This window comes from Ursus arctos, unplaced genomic scaffold (assembly GCF_023065955.2).
Source record: "Ursus arctos isolate Adak ecotype North America unplaced genomic scaffold, UrsArc2.0 scaffold_19, whole genome shotgun sequence".
In the NCBI taxonomy this organism is placed as follows: Eukaryota; Metazoa; Chordata; class Mammalia; order Carnivora; family Ursidae; genus Ursus; species Ursus arctos.
Genome location: NW_026622863.1, coordinates 54056238 through 54077054, shown reverse-complemented (window position 1 = coordinate 54077054; position 20817 = coordinate 54056238). Strand labels below are relative to the sequence as shown.

At 60.2% G+C, this 20817-nt stretch overlaps 1 protein-coding gene across 3 annotated transcripts; it reads right to left on the bottom strand.

The window, feature by feature from the left end:
• Positions 1-46: 46 nt before the first annotated feature.
• On the bottom strand, positions 47-19678 carry PPP1R12C (protein phosphatase 1 regulatory subunit 12C). Of its 3 annotated transcripts, none has more exons than XM_026488369.3 (22): positions 19343-19678; positions 15439-15569; positions 15231-15349; positions 9604-9763; positions 6552-6696; positions 6378-6452; positions 5101-5174; positions 4898-5025; positions 4470-4543; positions 4043-4201; positions 3895-3962; positions 3164-3298; positions 2884-2974; positions 2379-2459; positions 2240-2300; positions 2001-2086; positions 1848-1888; positions 1683-1764; positions 1398-1502; positions 1012-1062; positions 778-828; positions 47-700 (listed from the first exon to the last, which is right to left on the bottom strand). In XM_026488369.3, exons 1-22 carry the CDS (start codon positions 19661-19663, stop codon positions 614-616), a joined length of 2325 nt encoding a protein of 774 aa, XP_026344154.2. In that variant the 5' UTR covers positions 19664-19678; the 3' UTR covers positions 47-613. The 3 variants fall into 3 exon arrangements, with proteins under 3 accessions (XP_026344154.2, XP_048080126.1, XP_048080127.1); XM_048224169.2 differs by having other exon boundaries at positions 2001-2083; XM_048224170.2 differs by having other exon boundaries at positions 3164-3247.
• Between the last annotated feature and the right edge of the window lie 1139 nt (positions 19679-20817).

Sequence of the window (20817 nt, the reverse complement as noted above, 5' to 3'; positions counted from 1 at the left end):
GGAAGCACTGCCCCTCCCCGCCCCCCCCAGCCGGGGACACAGTCACTGTGTGGCAACTTCACGACTTTTATTTGTGGTGCCTGTGCTTTGTCTCGAAAATATCTTCTCCCCCTGCCCCTCACAGTGGGCGGGGAGGGGGCAGCAAAAAATAGAGACATCCCTCCCTATTGCACACGGACCCTATATACAGGCCCACCTGGCCCAGGCGGGCGGGACTCTTGGCACATTCTCGGATCCCTGTTCAGGAACGGGAGGGGTGACTGGAGTGGCATCACACGTGAGAGGGGGACCTCCGGTGGCCACTCTGGTCCTGGCTACTGGTCCCGGCACTTTCTGGTCCTCAGTTCCTCCCTGGTCCCACCTCCAGCCCCGAGCCCCCCTCAGCAACGTCCCCCCTACCTGGCTCGGCCTCTCTCCTCCATCCTGGCCTCAGGGTGCCCCCCTTGGCTCCTGGGGACTCTGTACTCCCCTCACAGTCTGGAGGCCCCGAAGGGAGGCTATGGCTTCTCAGAGACCCCTGGGAGCCCTGTCACTCGTGCTCACACAGGGGAAGGGATGCGTGTGGCAGAAGCAGCTGTATAAATACGGGTACGGGGAAGGGCCTCCCCCAGAGTCACTTAGAAAGCTTGCTGATGACGCGGATCAGGGCCGCGTTCTCGTCCTTGAGCCTCTGGTTGTCAGCGCGGAGGTCGGACAGGGCCTGTGGGATGGGATGGGTCAGCTGGGTGGCCCCGGGCCAGCGGCACCCGCTGCCCACAGTGCCCCCTTAGTATTCACCTTTAGCTCCTCCTCGAGCTCGGCTGCCTTTCTCTCCAGGGCCCTGCGCTCCTGGAATAAATGGGAGACGTGAGGCCCAGGGACTGGGGTTGGGGACTGCCAGTGGTCAAGGCAGGCTGGGAAGGGTGGCGAGAGGTCAGGAGGCCAGGTTAGGTCATTGTGGCCTTCTTCAGACCCACATGGGTTTGTAAGGCTGAGGACACATCAGGCCCCACCCCAGCTGCCCCTACTCACGAATCTCTCCAGCTCCAGAAGGGCTGGTCTCTCTGCAAAGCGCTCCTGCCTCTGGTGAGAGCAAAGAAAGCACAAAGCTCAGACAAACGTCCAAACCACACAGACCAGGGTGGGGGACACCAGACAGGTGGGGGACAGCAGTCCAGGGTCCTGGAGGGCCCTATCCCTCATCATTCAGCCCTGCCCCCGAGGGTCCCAGCCCATGCCCGCAACCCCCCCCCCTTCTCCAGTTGCTCTTGCTCCCCTGGGCGTCCCTCACCCTTCAGTCTCACGCCCGAGGGTCCCAGCCGGGCCGGCACAGGCCCCGCCCCCCACCCGTTGCTCTTGCTTCCCTGCCCAGGCACACCCGGGCCAGCGCGGACCAGCTCCCCGGCCTGGGGCCTCACCTGCGTGGCGCGCTCCAGCTCTACCTTGAGCTGTGCCAGGCGCAGCGTGGTCTCAGTCAGGGCCTCGCGAAGCCTCTCGTTCTCGCCGCGCAGCTCTGAGTACAGCTGGGGGGGTGGGGGGACAGGGTCAGGCCTGCCAGCATGCACGCAGCTCGGCGAGGCCGCCGGGAAGGGTGGGGGGCGGGGATGTGGCGGGCAGAGGCACAGGTGGAGGGCGGTAGGGTGGGTGGACAGAGGCCCACTGTGGGGGCCCGGTGGCTCCGTGGTGGGGGTGGGGCTGCGAACCTTCCTGAAGCCTCCATCGGGCTCTTCTGATGCTGGCTCGGGGTCCCGCTGCCTGCGAGGCGAGGGGCCGCCCTCGGCAGTGCTGGGGTGGAGGCGGGCAGGGCGTCAGCGGGGCTCCCCACGGCCCTACAGACAAGCCCAAACCCTTCCCGGCCCACCCTGTACCTGGACTCTGGGCTGCGGTCGGCCGGCTCCGCCTCCTCCCCCTGCAGGCGGAGGGCGGGTTCAGCCTGATGCCGGGAGGGGAGTCTGACCCACCGCCCTGCCTCCAAGGCCCACCCATGGCCCAGCTCACCCCGCCCCGGCCCCACCCCTCACCTCTGCGAGGCCCCTCCACTCCTTGCCCACTTTGCGATGCTCCCTGGCAGCCTGCGGTCCCTGACCCTGCCCGTCTGGCGCCTCTGCTGGGGGAGGGGCAGGAGTCAGCCCAGAAACCTGTGGAGGGGCCCCTCCCTGCAGTGCCAGGGTCCCTAGCCCGACCCCCAGGAAAACAGCACTGCAGGAGAGATGGGGAGGTGACAGGGCAGGAGGACCACCTCCCAGAGACCAGACCTCACCTCTCTGGGCAGGACCATCAGAGTTCTCCACCCCAGGAACTCGGGGACGCCGAGATGGGTCCTAGGAGAGGGGGGCAGAGAGGTCAGAAGACAAGGGTGTCTTACGCCACCTACCACCTGCTCACCTGACCCCTCTCACCAGGCTCTGCAGGCACTTCTCTGGCTCTGGGGCCTTTCCTGCTACCTTCTCGGCTTCCTTCAGGTCGGTGAGAGTCACGCCCTGGCAGAGCGGGAGAAGTCAGGGGTGACCCCGCTCAGGGCACAGCCCCTCAGGACCCAAGGCCTGGCCCTCGGCCCTCCTCCCTCAGGCCCAGAAGTCCAGACCCTCAGCTCCCCTCCTCCCTCAGACCCAGGAGTCCAGACCCCCCAACCCCTCCTCCCTCAGACCCAAGAGTCCAGACCCCAACCCCCCTCCTCCCTCAGACCCAGGAGTCCAGACCCCCCAACCCCTCCTCCCTCAGACCCAGGAGTCCAGGCCCCAGCCCCTCCTCCTCCCTCAGACCCGGGAGTCCAGGCCCCAGCCCCTCCTTTGTCAGACCCAGGAGTTCGGGTACCAGCCTCTCCTTCCCAGACCCACAAGAGTTCAAGCCCTGAGCCCCTTCTCCCAGGATCCAGAAGCCCAGTCCCCCAGCCCACCCCCACACCTGTGTGGACCGCCGAGACTGGCGCATGAGGCGAGAGCGAGCTTTCCGCTGGGATTCAGACTCCTCATCCCGCACAGGCATCTGGTAGGACCTGAGTGAAAGGTCCCAACCTCAGGTGGGGTTCCTTTGAGCCTTGCTCCCGTCCCATGGCTGACACCCTTCAGGGAAGGTAAGTTCTGCCAGAGGACTTCCAACTCACAGCCAACCCTGGCACACACGTCCCCCTAGGGAACACCTCCCAGCAACGGGGAAAGAGGCTTCCCACCCCCTGCCTCTTCACCTCCGCCGGTCCCGGGAGTCAGCTGGGGGCGCTGTGGAGGCTGCAGGGACATTTGGCTTCACGGGGGATTCAGGCTCCGGCATCCTGGAGGCAGGAGTGGAGTTATCCAAGGGAGGGCGCCTGGAGACCTCAAACCTGTGTGAATTCGGTCGTAACAAATACTATTACTCCAGCTGGAGTTACGTGGCAGGTGCGGGAGATGCGGCAGTGCGCAGATGGAAATGATCTCTGCCCCGTGAATGAAATACGAGCGGATAAGACGCAGAACGAACAAGCGTAAACACGTGCGCACCCACGACACGCCGGAAGCTGCCGTACTTCGAAGCAAAGCAGCCGGGGCGCACAGGAGGCGGGAGGGCGTGCGTGTGCACACAGTGCGGTAGCACCGGCAGGGGTCAGAGTGGGCTCCACCCAGACGGGGACGCGCACACCTGACAGAGGGTGGAAGCAAGCCAGCAGGCGGGGGAGGGGGCGGCAGAGCAAAGGCCCTGGGGCAGGAGTGTGCCTGTGTCAGAAAGGGAGGGGGTGGGTGGTGCAGGGGCAACAGGAGCTCACGTCACTGTGACCCTGCAAGCTTAACGGTGAGCTTCCACGTGATGCACGGGAAGGAAAACGGAGGCAAAGAGGGGTCGGGGGCAGAGACCCCAGACAGTAAAGGGATCATGCTGATGAGGTTGGAACCCAGATCTGCCTCCCACCCCGACAGGCCCAGGCCCTGGGTTGGTACTCACAGGGCAGAGGGCTCCGGCCCCTTACGGGACGGTGTAGGCGTAATTCTGGCAAGACGGGGCTCCCTGGCCTGTGGAAAGAGACCAATATCGGAGAGGACACTCTCCTCGACTAGGCAGGGCTTGGTCCCCGGCCCCTCGCCCCACGCACCTGAACAGAGGTCCCTTCCAGCCGAGAGGAGGAAGCTGAGCGCTGCAGCCCAGCCCCAGGGGTGCCCTCGGCCCCCCGCCTGTCTGTGGGACCCAGGGCACCAGAGCTTCCCGTCTTCTGGAGGCCAAAGCGCCTGGAGAAGGGGGCCTCTTCCGGGGGCTGGGAAAGACAAAGGTCTCATTACAGAGAAAGGATCCTTCCCAGGGACTTCAAGTGTCCCCCCCAGCAGCACCACACAAACTACCATTCCCATCAGCCCCTGGAGGGTGCAGCCAGAAAACCGCAGTCAGTTGGTCCAGGGGACTCTAGAAACTGTAACCTTCACCCTACGTACCCTGAGAAGAGGGTTGCAGGGTTCATGGCATCCCCTCCCCCCACCTCCCCTCCCTCCCAAAATAGCATAACCGTCTAGGACATCCAGACTCACCATGAGGCCCTGAGGGCTAGGGGGTGGCGGGGAAGACACTCCATTGAGAGTTCTGGATTCTGGAGGGGGTGTGTCTATGGTATAGGAAAATGGGGATACAGCTGCCTCTCAGAACCAGCCCCTCCTCCCTCCGACCCGGGAGTCCAGACCCCCAGCCCCTTCTCCCTCACATCCGGGAGTCCAGGCCTCCCAGCCCCCTCCTCCATCAGACCTGGGAGTATGGGCTTCCCCAGGCCCCTCCTCCCTCCAACCCGGGAGTCCAGGCCCCCAAACCTCTCCTCCCTCAGACACAGGAGTCCAGGCTTCCCCAGCCCCTCCTCCCTCAGACCAGGAGTCCAAAGGCCCCCCAGCCCTCCTCCCTCAGACCCAGGAATCCAGGCTCCAGCTCCCTCTTCCCAGATTCAGAAACTCAGACCCTGGCCCCTCACCTGTGAGGCCTTCTTCTCCCTCATCCTCATCCTGTATTGGAGGCCCACCTGCACCCCCAGGCCGGCGCTCCTTGGACAGGTCCTGGAGGGAGATCTTCTCTCGGCTGCTCAGACGACACACAGAGCTCCTGGTGGGAAGGGGAGGGTGTTGGGGTCCAAGCCCTGGAGACTCCAGCCCAGCCACCCAGACACCCACCTACTACCTTCGGTGTTTGCTGCTGGAAGGCACCTGGGTCTCCTGACTCCTGCTCTGAGAGGCCTCCTTCTGGTTCCGCAGCTGCAAGGGGAGAAAGCAGGCTGCTGGAAAGGCCCCACAGCCCCAGCATCCGGGGCCCGCACGCACAGCTATGCTGGTCTGAGCTCGAGGATGCTCCGACCGCATGCGCCCTGCCCCAGGGGTGGGCGTGGAGGGTCTGTGGGTTCCTCGGAGTGTCTTGCAAATGGCTGTGCAGCGTTTGGGTCCCTCGAGTTCTCACAGCCACCTCTGGTCTCACCCCCAGAAGGGTCTCTCCACCTCCCAGGGGGCCCTGCTCAGCGGGGACCCAGGAGCCCCTGCCTCCTCGCTACGGCTCACCGGGCACTGGCCCAGCCTCCGCACCGCAGTTCCTCCCCTGGAACAGCCAGTGCCCCCAGCCCCGACCCCAGCCCATCGGGCAAGCCCCATGTGCAGGAGAACTCCCCTCCAGGTTGGAGACACGCACACAGACACGTGCTCCCCCTCGCCGAGGGCTGACCCTGTCTCACCCTCTACAGACCCCACTGTGGCCCCATCATCTTCACCCCCAGCCTCATCTACTCCTCAGCCTGGCATTCAAGGCCCTTCGGGGTGGGCCTCTGTCCCAGGGCTCCCCTGCCTCACGCTCCCACCCCCAGCCTTGGCACGTGCTGTTCCCTCAAACCCGAGCACCTGCCGTGGTCTGAGCAGCTGTCCACCAAGCCAGAGCCACAGGGATCTGTGTCCATCTACCCGCCCCTCACGGAAGCTCCCGGCGAGAGCCTGGCCCCCAGGAGACACTGCTCGCTACCGGCAGGGCTCCCCATCTGCCCTCAGTGCTCCTGTTCAGTAAGGATTCCATACACTCCACACAACTCCTCATAAAGGTGCTCACGCCATCATCCCCACCTGACAGGTGAAAAGGGGGCCCAGAGGGGTTAAGCGACCAGCCCGAGCTCACACAGCAGACCCACGGCAGAGCCGGGATTCAGAGCCCAGAGTCCACGCCGGTCATCCCTTCCCTGCGCATTGTTCCAGCAACAAGGCCAGGCTCCGTGCTGGTTGGGTCGCACCCCAGGGCTGATGAGGCCCAGCCCGAGCCTGGGACAGATAATCCTCACCTGTATCCCAAGGTGTGACTGGGCCCCAGACCCCCTCTCCCCACCCCCGCCAACTCCTCTTCCTGACTCTGTCGCCAGCCAGCCGGGGAGGAGCAGAGAGGCCTCCCTCGGCCTGCACACGCGAGGGAGGGAGCCCGAGACTCACATCCTCCTGCTTCCGGGCCAGCTCCTCCAACAGACTCAGCACATCTTCATCAGCCAGGTCACAGGGACGTTGCCCCTGTGGAGGGGGAGGAAGGGAAGGGGCAGAGGATGAAGGAGGTGAGGGGGGCCCTCCGCACCCTCACTCCCACCAGTCCCCAAGCAGCCCGGGCCTCACCGCGTGCGTCAGCGAATCCATGCCCCCACCATGCTCAGCCAGCAGGCGGCAGGCGTCCTCCACGCCCCAGTGGGCCGCCGCGTGCAGCGGGGTCCAGCCGTCCCCATCCCGGAGCTCCGGGTCGTAGCCAGCCTGAAGGAGCAGCCTGGGGGCCAGGAAGGCTTAGAGTCAAGGACCAAGACAGAGGCTCTGCACCAAGGGCTGCCGTGGGCTGGCTGCGCTGTGACCCATGACAGCACTGAACTGATCCCGGGCAGGTGGCGAAGAGCCAGTGCGTGGAGCCCCTCCCCCGCCCAGCAGGCGGCCTCCAGAACCTGCAGGAGGGGGTCAACTCTCTCCACTGTCACCCCTGGTTGCGGGACAGACAGCCCCAGAGCTGTGGAAAGGTTGAGGCCCCAGGAGGGGCAGCCTTGGGGCAGGACTGTTCTAGGAACCCGTCGGCTTAGGGCTGGTTCTCAGCCAAAGCGATACCGCCCGCCAGGGACACCTGGCAGCGTCTGGAGACGTTTCTGGCTGTCACAACTTGAGGGTGCGTGCCAGGGATGCTACCAACATCCTACAGTGCGGGGGACAGCCCCCCAGCAAAGGCTGATCTCATCCAAAACGCCAGGAGCGGTGAGACTGAGGAACCCCGGCTTAGATGACTCCGAGATAATCAGCATGTCAGACCACAGGATTTGGGCGCAGGCGCGGTTAGAGGCCCAGGGCAAACCTGCACCGCGGTATCAGGTTGTGCGTGAGGAGGGAGGAGCGAATGCAAGGCGGGAGGATGGAGAGAGGAGCTGCTTCGCGAGGGGCCTTTCCAAATGTGCGCCCTCCTGACCTCGTCACTCACCTTCCCGGAGCTCGCTTGCTGCAGCCACACTGGGCGCCTGCTATGTCCCCAAGGACACCCCCCTTCGGTCCTCTGTCTGGGGGTGAGGGCTCACGCGATCAGTCACCAGCCATCCCCAGGCCAGAGCTCATGCCACTCGCTCCTCCCACCGCCCTGTTTCTGTCCTTCTAGGCCCGTGGTTGTCAACCAGGGAGAGCGCCAGTGCCCGCGGGGGCACTCGGCAATGCCCAGACATGCCTGGTGGTCATGACTGTGGTGGGGGTGTCCCCGGCACCCGGCGCAGAGCCCAGGGATGCTGCTCAACGCCATACGATGGACCTGGAGTCATCCAGCCCCGGGTCACCAGCACGGAGGCTGGCAGCCCCTCCACGCACTCGGTGCCCTCTGACGTGGCCTGCTGCCTTGGTCACCCGTCTCCCCAGCAAAGCTGGGGACTGCATACAGCAGGTGCTCAGTAAGTCAGAGTTGGATGAATGGCATCAAATAACTGCACACCTCTACTCGGCCACTCATCTCCAATGAGGAGAATGTCAGTTACATTGTCCGAAAAATGCAGTCAATGGGTCTAGTTGCACAGAGAAGCCATTCTGAGGGGCAGGAATGAAACGAGACTCAGAGAAAGTGTCTGCATCCGAAGCATTTCAGTTCAAGGGCAGAACCTGAGGCTGCCCCCAAATATGGACTCTCCTACTGTTAGTAACAGAGCCGACTCTCCGCTAGAGACGCTGTCACCTGGCCAAAGAGGAATGTCCGAGTCCCCCTGGCAGCTGTTGAGTGGCAAGATGAGTAACTGGGATGGTGGTAATGCCAGGTAAATGCCAGGAGGTCTGGCAAATGGGGTGTCAGCATTAAGTGTGCACATCCCCCTGGTTTGTTCTTCTAAAAGGAAACTGACATTTGCTCCTTTTGCCCTCTCCTCCTTCCTGCTGTCTAGGATGCAGATGCAATGGCAGGAGCTGAAGCAGCCACCTGAGATTCAGAGGTGGAAGCCACGGGCAGAAGAAGGCAGGGCTGGGTGCATGACTGAGCCCATTTACAGCATCTCATCCCCCTTGCCACAGGGACTGGCTCTGAGACGGGCAGGTGCCCAAGGCTGCCCAGTGAGCATCAGACCAGGTCTTTTGCTGCAAGTACGGAGGACAAAGCATTCTACTTTCACAGCCGGTGAGCAACTAGGACATGAGCCTGGAGCTACTAAGGTCGTCTTAAGTACCTCACTGGAAGATCTGCCTAAAAGTCCAACAAAGAGGTGAGCAGAGTTGAGGGATTCATCTCTACTCCACTTTCAGACTAAAAATAAAGTATAAATCACAAAGACAGAAGAGGGAGTCTGAGGATAAGAACTGGAACCAACTACCCCAACAGAAAGGGGTGAGGCAGCCAAACACAGACGAGGCCCACGTGAGGACGGCAGCAAGGGAGCATGCACTGTTTGAATACATGCAATGTAAAATACATACGCACCAGATAACCTGGCTTTAAAATACAGAAATAAAGACTGCTAGAACTATAAGAATGAACAAGCAAAATCCACAAGCATGGTACGAAATTTTAGGGGATGCCTGGCTGGCTCAATTGTAGAGCATATGACCCGTGATCTCACGATCGTAAATCTGAGCCCCATGCTGGGTGTAGAGATTACTTAAAAATCAAATCCTAAAAAAAACTTAAAAAAAATTTTTTTACACCTCTCATAGTAACTGACAGAGTAGGCAAACAGAAAAAAAAAATCACTAAAAATATAGAGAATTTAAATAGTACAACTACAAAGCTGGCCTAATAACCCACATAGAACACTATACTTGACAGCACAGCTCTTTACACGCACTGCGGGTACTGCGATATAAAGCAAACCTCAGAGGATTTCAGCAATATGGAATCAGACAGAACCCGCGGCCTGACCACAGTGCGATCAAGCCAGGAAACGAGTAATGAAACAAAGACTAGAAAATCCCTGCATCTGAAATTAACAACATACTTCTAGACAACGCATGGGTCACAGAAGAAAGACTACAAGCTGGAGAGTGTTTTAAACTGAATGACAACGAACAGCGTCCACATCAGGACTTGCGGACAGAGCGAAGGCCGTATTTAAAGGGAAATACTCAGCCTGAGTACGTAACTTGAAAAGCCCACAGGAAGGTGTAAAGCTGCGAGAAGGAACAGATGGGCCCAAGGCAAGGAGCAGGGAAAGAGGACGACACCAGCCCAGCTCACCTCATCACTTCGATGTAGCCCTTGGCGGCGGCCACGTGCAGGGCAGAGGCCCCCGTTCGCGGGTGCCGGGCCTCTGGCATGGCGCCCCCGTTCAGCCAGCACCTGGTGTCATGAAGCAGCAATTCCTCCTCGGCCCGTTTGGCCGCCTCCACATCCACACCTGGCAGGACGAGAAGGGGCAGCAGGTGGGACCCACACCTCGAGCTCCAGGAGGCACGGAGCCACGGCCCTGCCCGGTCCCTCTCACTCTGCCTGCTCCTCTGGACTCGGAGGACCTGGACTTCCCCACCGGGGTGCCAGGACTCTGCTGGGGGCAGGGAGAACAGGGATCGCGGGCCTTCTCCCACTTCAACCGAAGTGTCACCTTTATCGTTATTGTTAAGTATAAAACCTCGCGTTTACAGAGCAAACCCAGCGTTTGAGGACATGTGACTCTCCCTAGCACCACCGGTAAAATTCTTCACGCACTTTGTCGCGACCATTTCTGTCACCCGTAAGTAGGGTAAACCGAGCCAGGAGCCACCAAACACAGGGTCTGTGTCACTGAAGCAACAGCTCCCTTCCTCCCCAGGAGCTGACTTCTGTTCACAGCTGTGCTGTCACCTAGGACAAGCTGGTGAAGCCAACATGCTTCTTTGCTGGTCACTGTCACCATTTCCTTTGGTTTCATGGAAAAGTCATACTGTGTTTATGGATGCAAACGGCCAGTTATGACTTTACATGTCCGTGGATTTTGGATCAAAACAGGCAGCCCTGTTGAGGCTGGAACAGTATCTGCTGGTCGTCACCGAGGACCTGCAGTTTGCATGGTATGAACTATCGAGAGAGGAGTCAAACGTGGCCTTTTCCAGGGAACGTTCGATCTTTCTCCTGCAAGTTTATTAGCGTCTGTTACTTTTTCAACCAAGATTTCCCACACTCACCGAAGTGCTGCATGGAGCTCAGCTGCCCTGCCTGACAGCCGTCAGCTGCATGCAGCTGCTGAGCACATGAAACGTGGCTAGTCCCAGCTCAGACGTGTTATGAACGTGAAGTATGTTCTGGATTTCAGTGTGGGGGGGGGAACAAGAGCGTGCAACTACTCATGAATAGTTTTTGTTTGTTTGCTTTTTGGGTTTTTTTTTTTTTTTTTTTTTTAGAGACAGTGAAGAGAGTGCGAGCCGGGCGGAGGGGCAGAGGAAGAGAAAGAATCTCAAGCAGGCTCCACGCCCAGCGTGGAGCCCAACGTGGAGCCCAACATGGGGCTCAATCTCACGACCCCGAGATCACGACCTGAGCCAACATCAAGAGCCAGACGCTTAACTGACTGAGCCACCCAGGTGCCCCTGAACAGTTTTCTCTATGCTGGTTAATGCTGACGTGATAATGTCTTGGACATATGAGGTTAAAGAAAATATATTATTAAAATTAATTTTACCTGTTTCTATTTATTTTTTTTATTTTTTTTTAAAGATTTTATTTATTTATTTGACAGAGATAGAGACAGCCAGCGAGAGAGGGAACACAAGCAGAGGGAGTGGGAGAGGAAGAAGCAGGCTCACAGCAGAGGAGCCTGACGTGGGGCTCGATCCCACAACGCCGGGATCACGCCCTGAGCCGAAGGCAGACGCTCAACCGCTGTGCCACCCAGGCGCCCCTGTTTCTATTTATTTTTAATTGCACCTACTTAAAAATTTTCAATTATCCTTATGGCTTCCACTGGCTTTCCACTGGACAGCACTGGCAAAGAGCCCCCGAGCACCACCACTAGGGTTTAAATGTTAAAATATGACGGAGACGACAAACACCCCCTGTGTGCCCCTCCGCCAGCTCGTCTGCTCCTTGCAGCCCCCGAGGTGACCGGCGTCACAAACTTGCTCCCGTGAACATGCATTTTGCTTGGTCCTTACTACATCTCCTGCACGCTTCTGCCCTAAGTCTACACACGGAACCCCACCGCAGCAGGAAGCCATCCAGATCCGGCGGCACGTCTCCCCCTGGGGCACCTCTGGGTCTCGGGCCTGGCAGGGACTCGGCTGCTTGGCAGCTGTTCAAGGAATGCTTGGTTGGTGAGGGCCCACCTGGAGGCCCAGGCCAGGGTGGAGGCCAGGGGAGTGCTGTGCACTCAGGGACACTCCTCGGCCCACAACTTCCTTAAAGGGAATCCCCTTCAATCCTATTATAGACGTGTGCCTTACTTGGGCAGGGAAGGGCGGGCTTTGCTGACCTTTTATTCAATCGTTAGAGCCCTTCGGCATGTTCATACACATCCTTCTGCAATTTGCTTTATGCTGACAGATCCGCCTGTGTTTATTGATGGAGCTCTTGATCGGGGTTGGCAAACCTGTTTGGTTTTTTACTTTTTTTGTTGTGGCGATGAGCAAGATAAAGGTAACATAAAACATGCTGACTTTGCTACTTTAAACTGCGCAGTTCGGTGGCATTTAGGACATTCGCAATGTGCAACCATCAACCCCCATCCATTTCCAGAACTTTCCCATCATCCCAGAAGGAAACCTCATACCCGTGAAGCAGTCAGTCCCTGTACCTCCGTCCCCCAGGCCCTGGCAACCACCGATCTACTTCCTGTCACCAAGATGTGCCAATTCTGGAAGGCATCTGTGTTTATAAATAAAGTTTTATTGTAACACAGTCATGCCCACCATTTACATATCGCTCCTAGCTGTAGTGGGGAAAGCAGCCCCAGGGGACAGTGGCAACATGACAGTACTTCCCACAAAGTCTCAAATATTTCCTGTGTGGTCCTTCACAGAAAAAGCTTGCCAGCCCAGCTCAGATCATGCATTTACAGATTGGTGATTTATCCATTCTTCCCTTGGTGCAGGCCCCCACCTCTCACACCTGCTAACAACACCCAGATGGAGATTCTCGTCCGAGGATGGGAGGGCCTGTCCCGTGGCTTAGGAGTGGACCTCCCAGACGCTCCCCTTCTGCCCAGTCCTGTGTCCCTGTGGGCAAAGTGGCCGGAGGGTGCTGTCTGCACAGGACACGGTGGCCAGACTGTCCCTGAGGCCTGTCCTGTGGCTCCCTCCTCTGTAACGTCCTCACTATCCTCACCCTGTGTTCGCCCCACACAGCTCCAACGTGACTGCGTCCACGGGGGGCTCCATGGGTGGCCACATCACCCGGCCTAACCACCCATCCCTCCTGCCCCAGTGACTGACTCAGGGCTGGCTCAGACCGAGGGCGGCGGCTCAGACCACTGAGGAAGTCTAGGTCGGCTTCAGCTGCAGGATCAGCCTGAGCTGTTGGAAGCCGCGCTACGTGCCCTGTGGAGAGAATCTGCCTAAGAATGAGTTCAGTACCGTGATGGTTTTGACTCTGTACCCCTGGATCTAACCATGCCTGAAGCCTAATCCCGGACTTCAATTACATAGCCCATAAATTGTCTTTTTTTTTTTTTTTAAACTGTGGCAAAAAGATACATAAAATTTACCATCTTAACGGCTTTTAAGAGTGCGGTTCAGGACTATTAAGTACATTCACATTGTTATGCAAGCACCACCATCCTTCTCCAGAACACTTATCTAGCAAAACTGAAACTCAGTCCCCGGTAAACAGCAACTCCCCACTTCCCCGTCCACCAGCCCCGGGCACCCACTGTTCTTTCTGGCTCTACAGATGTGACCACTTTAGTGACGTTCCTCACGTAAGTAGACTCATACAGCATTTGTACTTTCTGTGCCTGACTTATCTCCCTGAGCATAACGTCCTCAGGGGTCGTTCACACTGTAGCAACTGTCAGAATCTCTGGCCTCTTTAAGGCTGGATACTAGCCCACTGTAGGCACATACCACATGTTTACCCCTTGGCCGCTGATGGACGCTCGGGCTGCGTCCACCTTTGTGCTCTGCGAACAGAGCCGCTGTGCACACGGCCGCACGCGCCGCTCTCCGGCCTGAGCCAGGCTGCGCGGGGCTCCAAGGGCAGCCGCCGCCAAGCGTCGCCCCGCAGCCCGCTCTCAACCACAACGGAAGGGAGACGCCTCCGCAGCAGAGCCGCTGGCCGACGCCCCTCGGTGGGGTTCAAGGCTAACGTCAACAGCGACGTGGTGGACACACAGCGCCCGTCTCCCGGGGTGACGCCCTGACCTGAATCTCCTGGAGGCGCAGCAGCCCCGGGCAGGCTGAGCGACACGCTGTGGCAACAAGGGAAGGTGAGGAAGGCGGGGGAAGCTGGGGGACATGAGGACCAAGGGCACGCAGGGCACGGCCCCAGGAGGGTCCTGAACCGGAGGGGAGGCCCCAAGGAACAGCACAGCCTCAAGGTCCCAAGGCCCACAGAAGAGGAACAATGTGACATCCCATGTCCTCGCTGGAGGAGACACTGGCTCCCACGGCAGGACGGGGGGTTAGCGTCTGCGACATGTTCTCAACATGGCTGGGAACAGAGAGGGAGGCAGCCAGGAAGGGAAGAAAACGGGAAGGGAGAAAGGAAGGGGGGGGAAGCTATTTATGTAGAGTGGGGGAGGGGGAGAGGCAGGCGACTGCAGATGTGCCCAAACGTGACACACCGACCAATCTATGGCGCGTGATTCCATTTATACGAAACGTCCAAGACGGGCGAGCGCACGGGGACAGAGCTGAGTGGTCTCCCCGGGCCGGGGGCAGTGCGGTGACGGCTAAGGGTTTCTGCGGGGTGACTGAAGCCCTCTAAACAGCGAGCTGACGCAGGCAGCACACGGAACACGCCGAAGAGCCGGCGGACCGCACGCTTTCCCAGGGAACCCACGGGCTCCGCACCACGGCACAGAGCCGCTAAAAGCCCCGGCGAAGCGCAGTGCGGCTCTCGCGGGCACGCCCCCCGAGCCCGGCCCGACCTTTCTCCAGGTCTGGAGCTTTCCAAAGCAAGAAGTCAAAGGAGCGGAGGGCAGCTCAGCTCTGCCTTAGCTTTGCCCACTCCCGCTTCGAACCAAACTAGGGCGCCCTGACCCCCGGCGCCCACCTCCACGGGGCCTCCTGCAGACACCAGCAGTCAACCCGGGCAGGCCAAGCCTCCCGGAACCCGCCCCGTGCTCACACCTCAACGGCTGCCTTGCTGAACCTGGACCAGCATCCCCCACCCGTGTCCTCTGCTCCCAGATCCCTCAGGCCACAGCCTTCCCCACACCCCCCACGCATCAACTGTCCCAGACGGCTGTTTCGAGGGAGCACGTTTGGTCATAAGCCCCTCTGAGAACTTGTTAGAAACAACACACGGTCTCTCTAGAAATATGAACGTGGCCATATGCAGAGTCTCGGGGGGTCCTGGGCCCCATATCAAAGACCACCGGGGTGCATGACCCAGTGCATGGGAAGAAGACTGATCCCCCAGGACCCCTGCACGCCTCCACTCCTCCTCAGTGAACCCGCCCGAGAAGACAATCTCACCTAAGAGACCTCTGGACAAGCCCCTTGCCTCATTTCCTCACTAGTCAAGGGGTAAAGTGACAACTGGGGTCACCAGCGGGTTGCTCTTACTCTGCGCCCAGCGGTGGCACAAGCACCGTATATAATCACTCGCTTCGTGTCCCAAGCAATACTGCGGAGAGGACTCACCCTCCACTGCACAGGAAAGGAAACCGAGGCACAGAGAGAGAATCCTAGGACATGACACCCTCCCCGTGCCCACAGCACCCGGGGGCCTACCTCGGTAGGCGATCTCCGCCTTCAGCAGCCCCTCCATGGCATCCGACTCGGCCAAGTCCAGGGGCAGGTCCCCATCACTGTTGACGGCGGCAATGTTGGCCCCGTGGCTCAGGAGGTACCTGGGGGTAGGGGGGCGGGGTGGGAAGGTCAGGGCTGAAGGGGCTGAGCTCCGGCCCCCATGGAATCCCACACACCCTCCCTGCCTCACCTGGCGATGTCCAGATAGCCACAGGAGGCAGCCACATGCAGGGGCGTCCAGCCCTCGTTGTCCGCCTGGTTCACCGTGGCGCCCTGCTCCACCAGGAAGCGCACCACCTCCAGGTTTTCATCGATGCAGGCCTGGGGTGCAGAGGGCACAGCTGTCAGCCCTCGCCTCACCCACACGCCGCGTGCCTAGCAGGCGGGACTCCCACAGGGGCCATGAGACAGATGCAGGGGACGAGCAGTTGTGACACTCAAAGGAAAGACCCTGATGTCCCTGGGACAGAGCCTGGAAGGCACCAGCCTTACCCCTGGAGGACCTTTCAGCTACCCAGCTATTTACGACACCCCTGGCTTCCCAAAGGTTAGGTCAGCCAGGCATCTGGAGCTCAGTGGAGACCATGACAACAGGACACCCAAATCCCTGCAAGCAGGAATCAGATGCAGTGAGGGGCGCTTTTCTCCAGGTGTAGAAATCCTGAATGGTGCTTTGATATGATGTACCCCAGTCACCACCAACAGCACAGGGCTTCCAGTAATGGACCCCTCCTCCCTCAGACCCAGGAGTCCAGGCCCCCAGCCCCTCCTCCCTCAGACCCAGGAGTCCAGGCCCCCAGCCCCTCCTCCCTCAGACCCAGGAGTCCAGACCCCCAGCTCCCTCCACCCTCAGACCCAGGAGTCCAGACCCCCCAGCTCCCTTCCACCCTCAGACCCAGGAGTCCAGGCCCCCAGCTCCCTCCACCCTCAGACCCAGGAGTCCAGACCCCCCAGCTCCATCCACCCTCAGACCCAGGAGTCCAGGCCTCCCCAGCCCCCTCCTCATTCAGACCAAGGAGCCAAGTCCCCAGTCCCTCCTCTCTCAGATCCAGGAGTCCAGGACCCCAGCCTGTCCTCCCACAGGCCCAGGAGATACACTCCAGGAACTGACCATGGCCCTGACTTGCACCCTGAGGGGAAAGGCCAGGCCCCTGGGGCCCAAGGCTATGCAGGCCTGGTAAAGTCACCAAGTCCCTGGGAACATGGGGCAGAGTGAGAGTCCTGGACAAGACTCCTAAAGGGGTAGAGATGGCTTAGCATGTGCCCAGAGCCTGCGGCCCAAGATGCAGCCCCCACGTGCTGAGGACCTACTATGCATGGAGTACTGTGCCAAGGGGTCTACACCTGGGAAGATCCTCCCTGATCTTCCTGCTGTCTGGGCTCTATACGGCAAAGGAAAAAATCAGAGCTCTGGCCCGAGTAGGCACAGGAAGTGGGGACAGAGAAGGGATTTACAGCCCGGGGCACATGCAAACACAGGGTGGGCACTGAGACCTGCACTGGGTCAAGGGAAGGGGCGGGCCTGGATTCCTGGGTTCTCAGGGTAAATTAACCCCCCAACTCCCTCACCTCTCCAAAACCGCCCATCTGGAGAAGGGGGAGGAGGCCATGAGGGCCAAGAGCATGAAGTCATGGAAACTCAGGCCGTGAAAGGGGGGCCACACGTGCCCTGGGAACGGGATGAACTCGGCTCCGTTTATTTCCACCCAGTTGCCATGGTGATGGGGGGGGTGTCGAGGAGGGAGATGGGCCTTTCCCTTTCAAGGACCTGGCCAGGCACAGGAATCCATGTGAAAGATGCCCGAGGCCTGGGCACCAGGGATTCAAGAATCCAGACGACAGCCCCCACCCCCCACCCAGACCCAGAAGTCCAACTCCCACCCCCATCCAGACCCAGGAGTCCAAGCCCCTCCCCCCACCAAGACCCAGGAGTCCCAGCTTCCAGCTTCCCTGAACAGAGGACCTAAGAATTGTGGCTCCCAATCCCTTCTACTCCAGACCCCAGACCTAGTCACTAATTCACAAGGCAATTTTGTGGAGAGGGGAGAGCATATCAGCTTTATCAAGTGGTTAACGAACCCACCTGAAGCAGGCACTGGGCTCTGAAAACTCCTAGGCACACAACCAGGGGCTGATGCCTGGGGACCCACTCCAGCTCGCCTGCTTGCTGGCCATGTGACCGGAGGCGGGAACTCCCCTCTCCGAACCTCCAAAGCCCTAACCCTTCAGGCCTCCTGCAAAGTGAGTTTACCAAGCGCTTGCCTGGAGTGCGGGAAAGATCTCACCTGAAAAGGCAGCCTGATAAGCAAGGTCAGAGTGGCCTTTTGCAAGGGCCCATGCCCAGGGGGATGCCAAAGAAGGGGGGCTCAGCCGGAAGAGCAGGGCCAAGAGCCCCTGAGGGAAAGTCCAGGAGAGCCAAGGTGTGGATGATGGCAGAGGAAGGGGGACACGGGAGCCTGAGGCCCCTCTCCTGGGCTTGCCAAGTACTCTGAGAACCTACAAAGTCTTACAAGCAGGACCCTCCTCTGGGTGGAAGAAAATTGCCCAGGGACTCTGCAGGGACAGGCCTGGGGGTTGGGAAGGAGAAAAGGGAGAAAAAGCGGAGGGCTGGCACTTAGACCAGGTGGCAGCAACTCCCCAGCTGGACGCCTACGCTGCTTCCTGACGGGATTTCCACACGTGATCTCCATCCTTCGTCAGAGCCCTGCCAGGGAGGGACCGACCGCTAGCCCTGCTGCACAGAAGAGGAAACTGAGGCACAGAATGGACAGTAACTCAAGACCACAAAGTTGAGGAACTGAGATGAGAACTTAGGACCAATTCTGTTCTTCCTCAACTGCTCCTCTCCTCTTTATGCAGACCTGAGAAGTGGGCCTCTTCCAACATCCCTGCCTCCCCCACCAACCTTTCCTTCCCAGGGTCTTCTCTGGCTCCATCAATTACCGAAGCCTGTGGGTTCCAGCAGGGAGAAGAGGGCTGAGGACTGGCCCCGAAAGGAGACGGTCTCAGGGATGAGACAGGGGGTGGAGGCTCTTCCGGGGCCAGTCCTGTCCCTGGTGGTCCCACCATAGGGGAATAGATAAATGCACCCAGAACCAGAGAGAGTCCTGGGGCATAAGGTGGCCCTAGTTCTGGAACACCGAAACACTGAAGGCAACAATCAGAGAACCTTGGAAAGGCATGGGGGCCAGGTTGTGGAGGAGAGAACCAGCAGGGTTCTAGAAGCCTTGTGGAGGTGACATGACCAGAACCAGAGAGATCACACAGTCTACGGGAGAGAAGCTGCCCAAATGTGCAGGAGAAGACATCCGGCAGAGAAAGCAAGATGACCAAGAATAGAGAGGTGGGTGCTTTGAGGTTCCCCAGAAAAAGGGCAAGGATACAGGCCTAGCCAAGGGAAGGCGCAGGAGGATGAGGAGGTGCCTGGAGAAGGACAGACATCCCCGACGCAAGGCCTACTGTGGGAGACAAGAGGTGGCACAGCCTCTGGAAAGAAAATGCAGACGGTATCAGGGTGGAGATAGGATGAGGTGACCCAGACGAGGAAACCAAGCCTAAAAGAAAGTGGCTCAAGAAAGAGCATCCTCACCCAGCAACAGATGGCACTGCCCAAGGGTGGGAAGGAATAGGGAAGGAGCACGAATCAGAAAGCAGCAGCATGGAAGATCTGGGCCTAGCCAAAGAGGTAGCCCAGGCCAGGGGCCAGGGGAGGAAGCCCCAGAGGCGCCAGACGGAGAGGAGGATGCTGCTTTCCAGGTAAGTATAAGTCTGTCGGAAGAGGCGACACAGACGAGACTAGCAGAGCGCGCTCAGGGTAGGGAGAAGGCGGCGCAAAGTGACAACGACCAGGACCGGTGGCATAGACCAGACTGAGGCTGTCAGCAGTGGCTCGGGTCCAGAGAGTGGGCGGTGCAGGGTGGCTAAGACCAGGGCCGGTTGAAGGGGCTCAAGACTAGAAGTGGGGAGCTCGAGGTGGGTGGAAGGGGAAAGGGGGGCGCAGACCAGGGCTGGCAACCGTGACTCAGGCTGGGAGGATGCCCGAGGAGGCTCGGACCCAGGGCGGACCGGGTCCCGGTAGGGGCCGGGGCGCTGACCTGGTGCAGGGCGCTGATGCCGTCGGCGTTGGTGGAGTCGAGCACGGCCCGGGCGGGCGGCGGAGCGGCAGGGTCGAGCTCGGCGCCGGGGCCGGGGTCCGCCGCACGCAGCATAAGGCGCGCCTCGTCCAGGTCGCCGCCCGCACAGGCCGCCAGGAACTCGGCGGCGCGCTCGAAGCGCACCGTGCGGGCGCGCCGCTCCCCGGGGCCCGGCTCGGCGCCCGCCCGCGCCCCCCACTGCCGCAGCTGCTCCCGCCGCCGCTCGCGGGCCGCGGCGGCGGCCGCCCCCGGGCCCGCCCCCGGGCCGTCCTCGCCCGACATCGCGCCGCCCGCCCGCCCGAGAGCGAGCGAGCGAGCGCCGAGCCCCGAGAAGGAGCCGCCGCCGCCGCCCGCCCGCCCGGGGCCGCCGGGAACTGCCGCTGGCCCCGTGCCGCCCGAGGATCTGTCTGCCCCCGCCCGTCGGCGCCGACGTCAGTACGCAGCCCGGAGAGCGCTGGGAAATGGAGTCCGCGAGGGAAAGTTGCTAATGGCAACCTTCTGGCCTCGCTTCGCCCTGAGGCACACTGGGAAGTCCGCAGCTGCTAGGCGACCGGTGGAGGGTGGAGGGTGGGGGTGGGGGAGCGCTGGGAGGTGGGGTCTGTGGGCGGGAGGTGCGCCCCGGGGCGCACGGGGACATGCAGTGTTCGGCGCCACGGGGCCCGGGAGTCGGGAAAGATACAATGCTCATTTTCCCACATAATTCTTTATTGGGGGCTCTTTGGTCGGCTCCCTAGTCCCGGTCTGCTAGAAATAAGCGGCCGGAGGACAAGAACGTTTGCCCTCTGTGCGCACTCCTTATTCCCAGCGCCCAATATGGAGCCTAATAGTTTTTGCAGGAATGAATTAATGGATACCCGAGGTCATGGGAAACACCAGGACGCCCCGCAAACCACAGATCCTTCAGGACAATCCAAGTCCTAGCCTCCCTGGGTGACCGCCCAGGTCATGACGGGAGACGAAGTGGGCAGAGGTCACAGCTTTCGGCCCACAGCCCCAATGCACGCCGGGAAATGTAGTCCTCAGGGCCACGCCCCTGGAGGCACACTGGGTGCTAGGCAGAACTCCCCCAAGCACCCCCAAAAATCAGGCCCGAGGGTAAGAGAAGTCCAAAGTCCCTCATGGTAACCCCCTGGATCACATCGGTAAAGGTGCCTAAGGGGCGGGGTCCACAATGACAGCGCCCCCAGAACCTTCTCTCGCCCGCCCTTCTCCCGCTCGCACCCTAGGACGCGGAGCACGCTGGGAAATGTAGTCCAGGCTCTACATCCTCGCAGGCCATGCTGGGATTTGTAGTCCTGGGTGAGGCGTCCCACGTAGCATTTTAAAGCACAAAATAATCATTACTTTAAGTGTCCCGCACCTAAATCCTGGCTAGGAGAGATGCAGGCACTTTGAGATCGGATCAAACACCGGGAAAAATAGCACAGAAAGGCGCT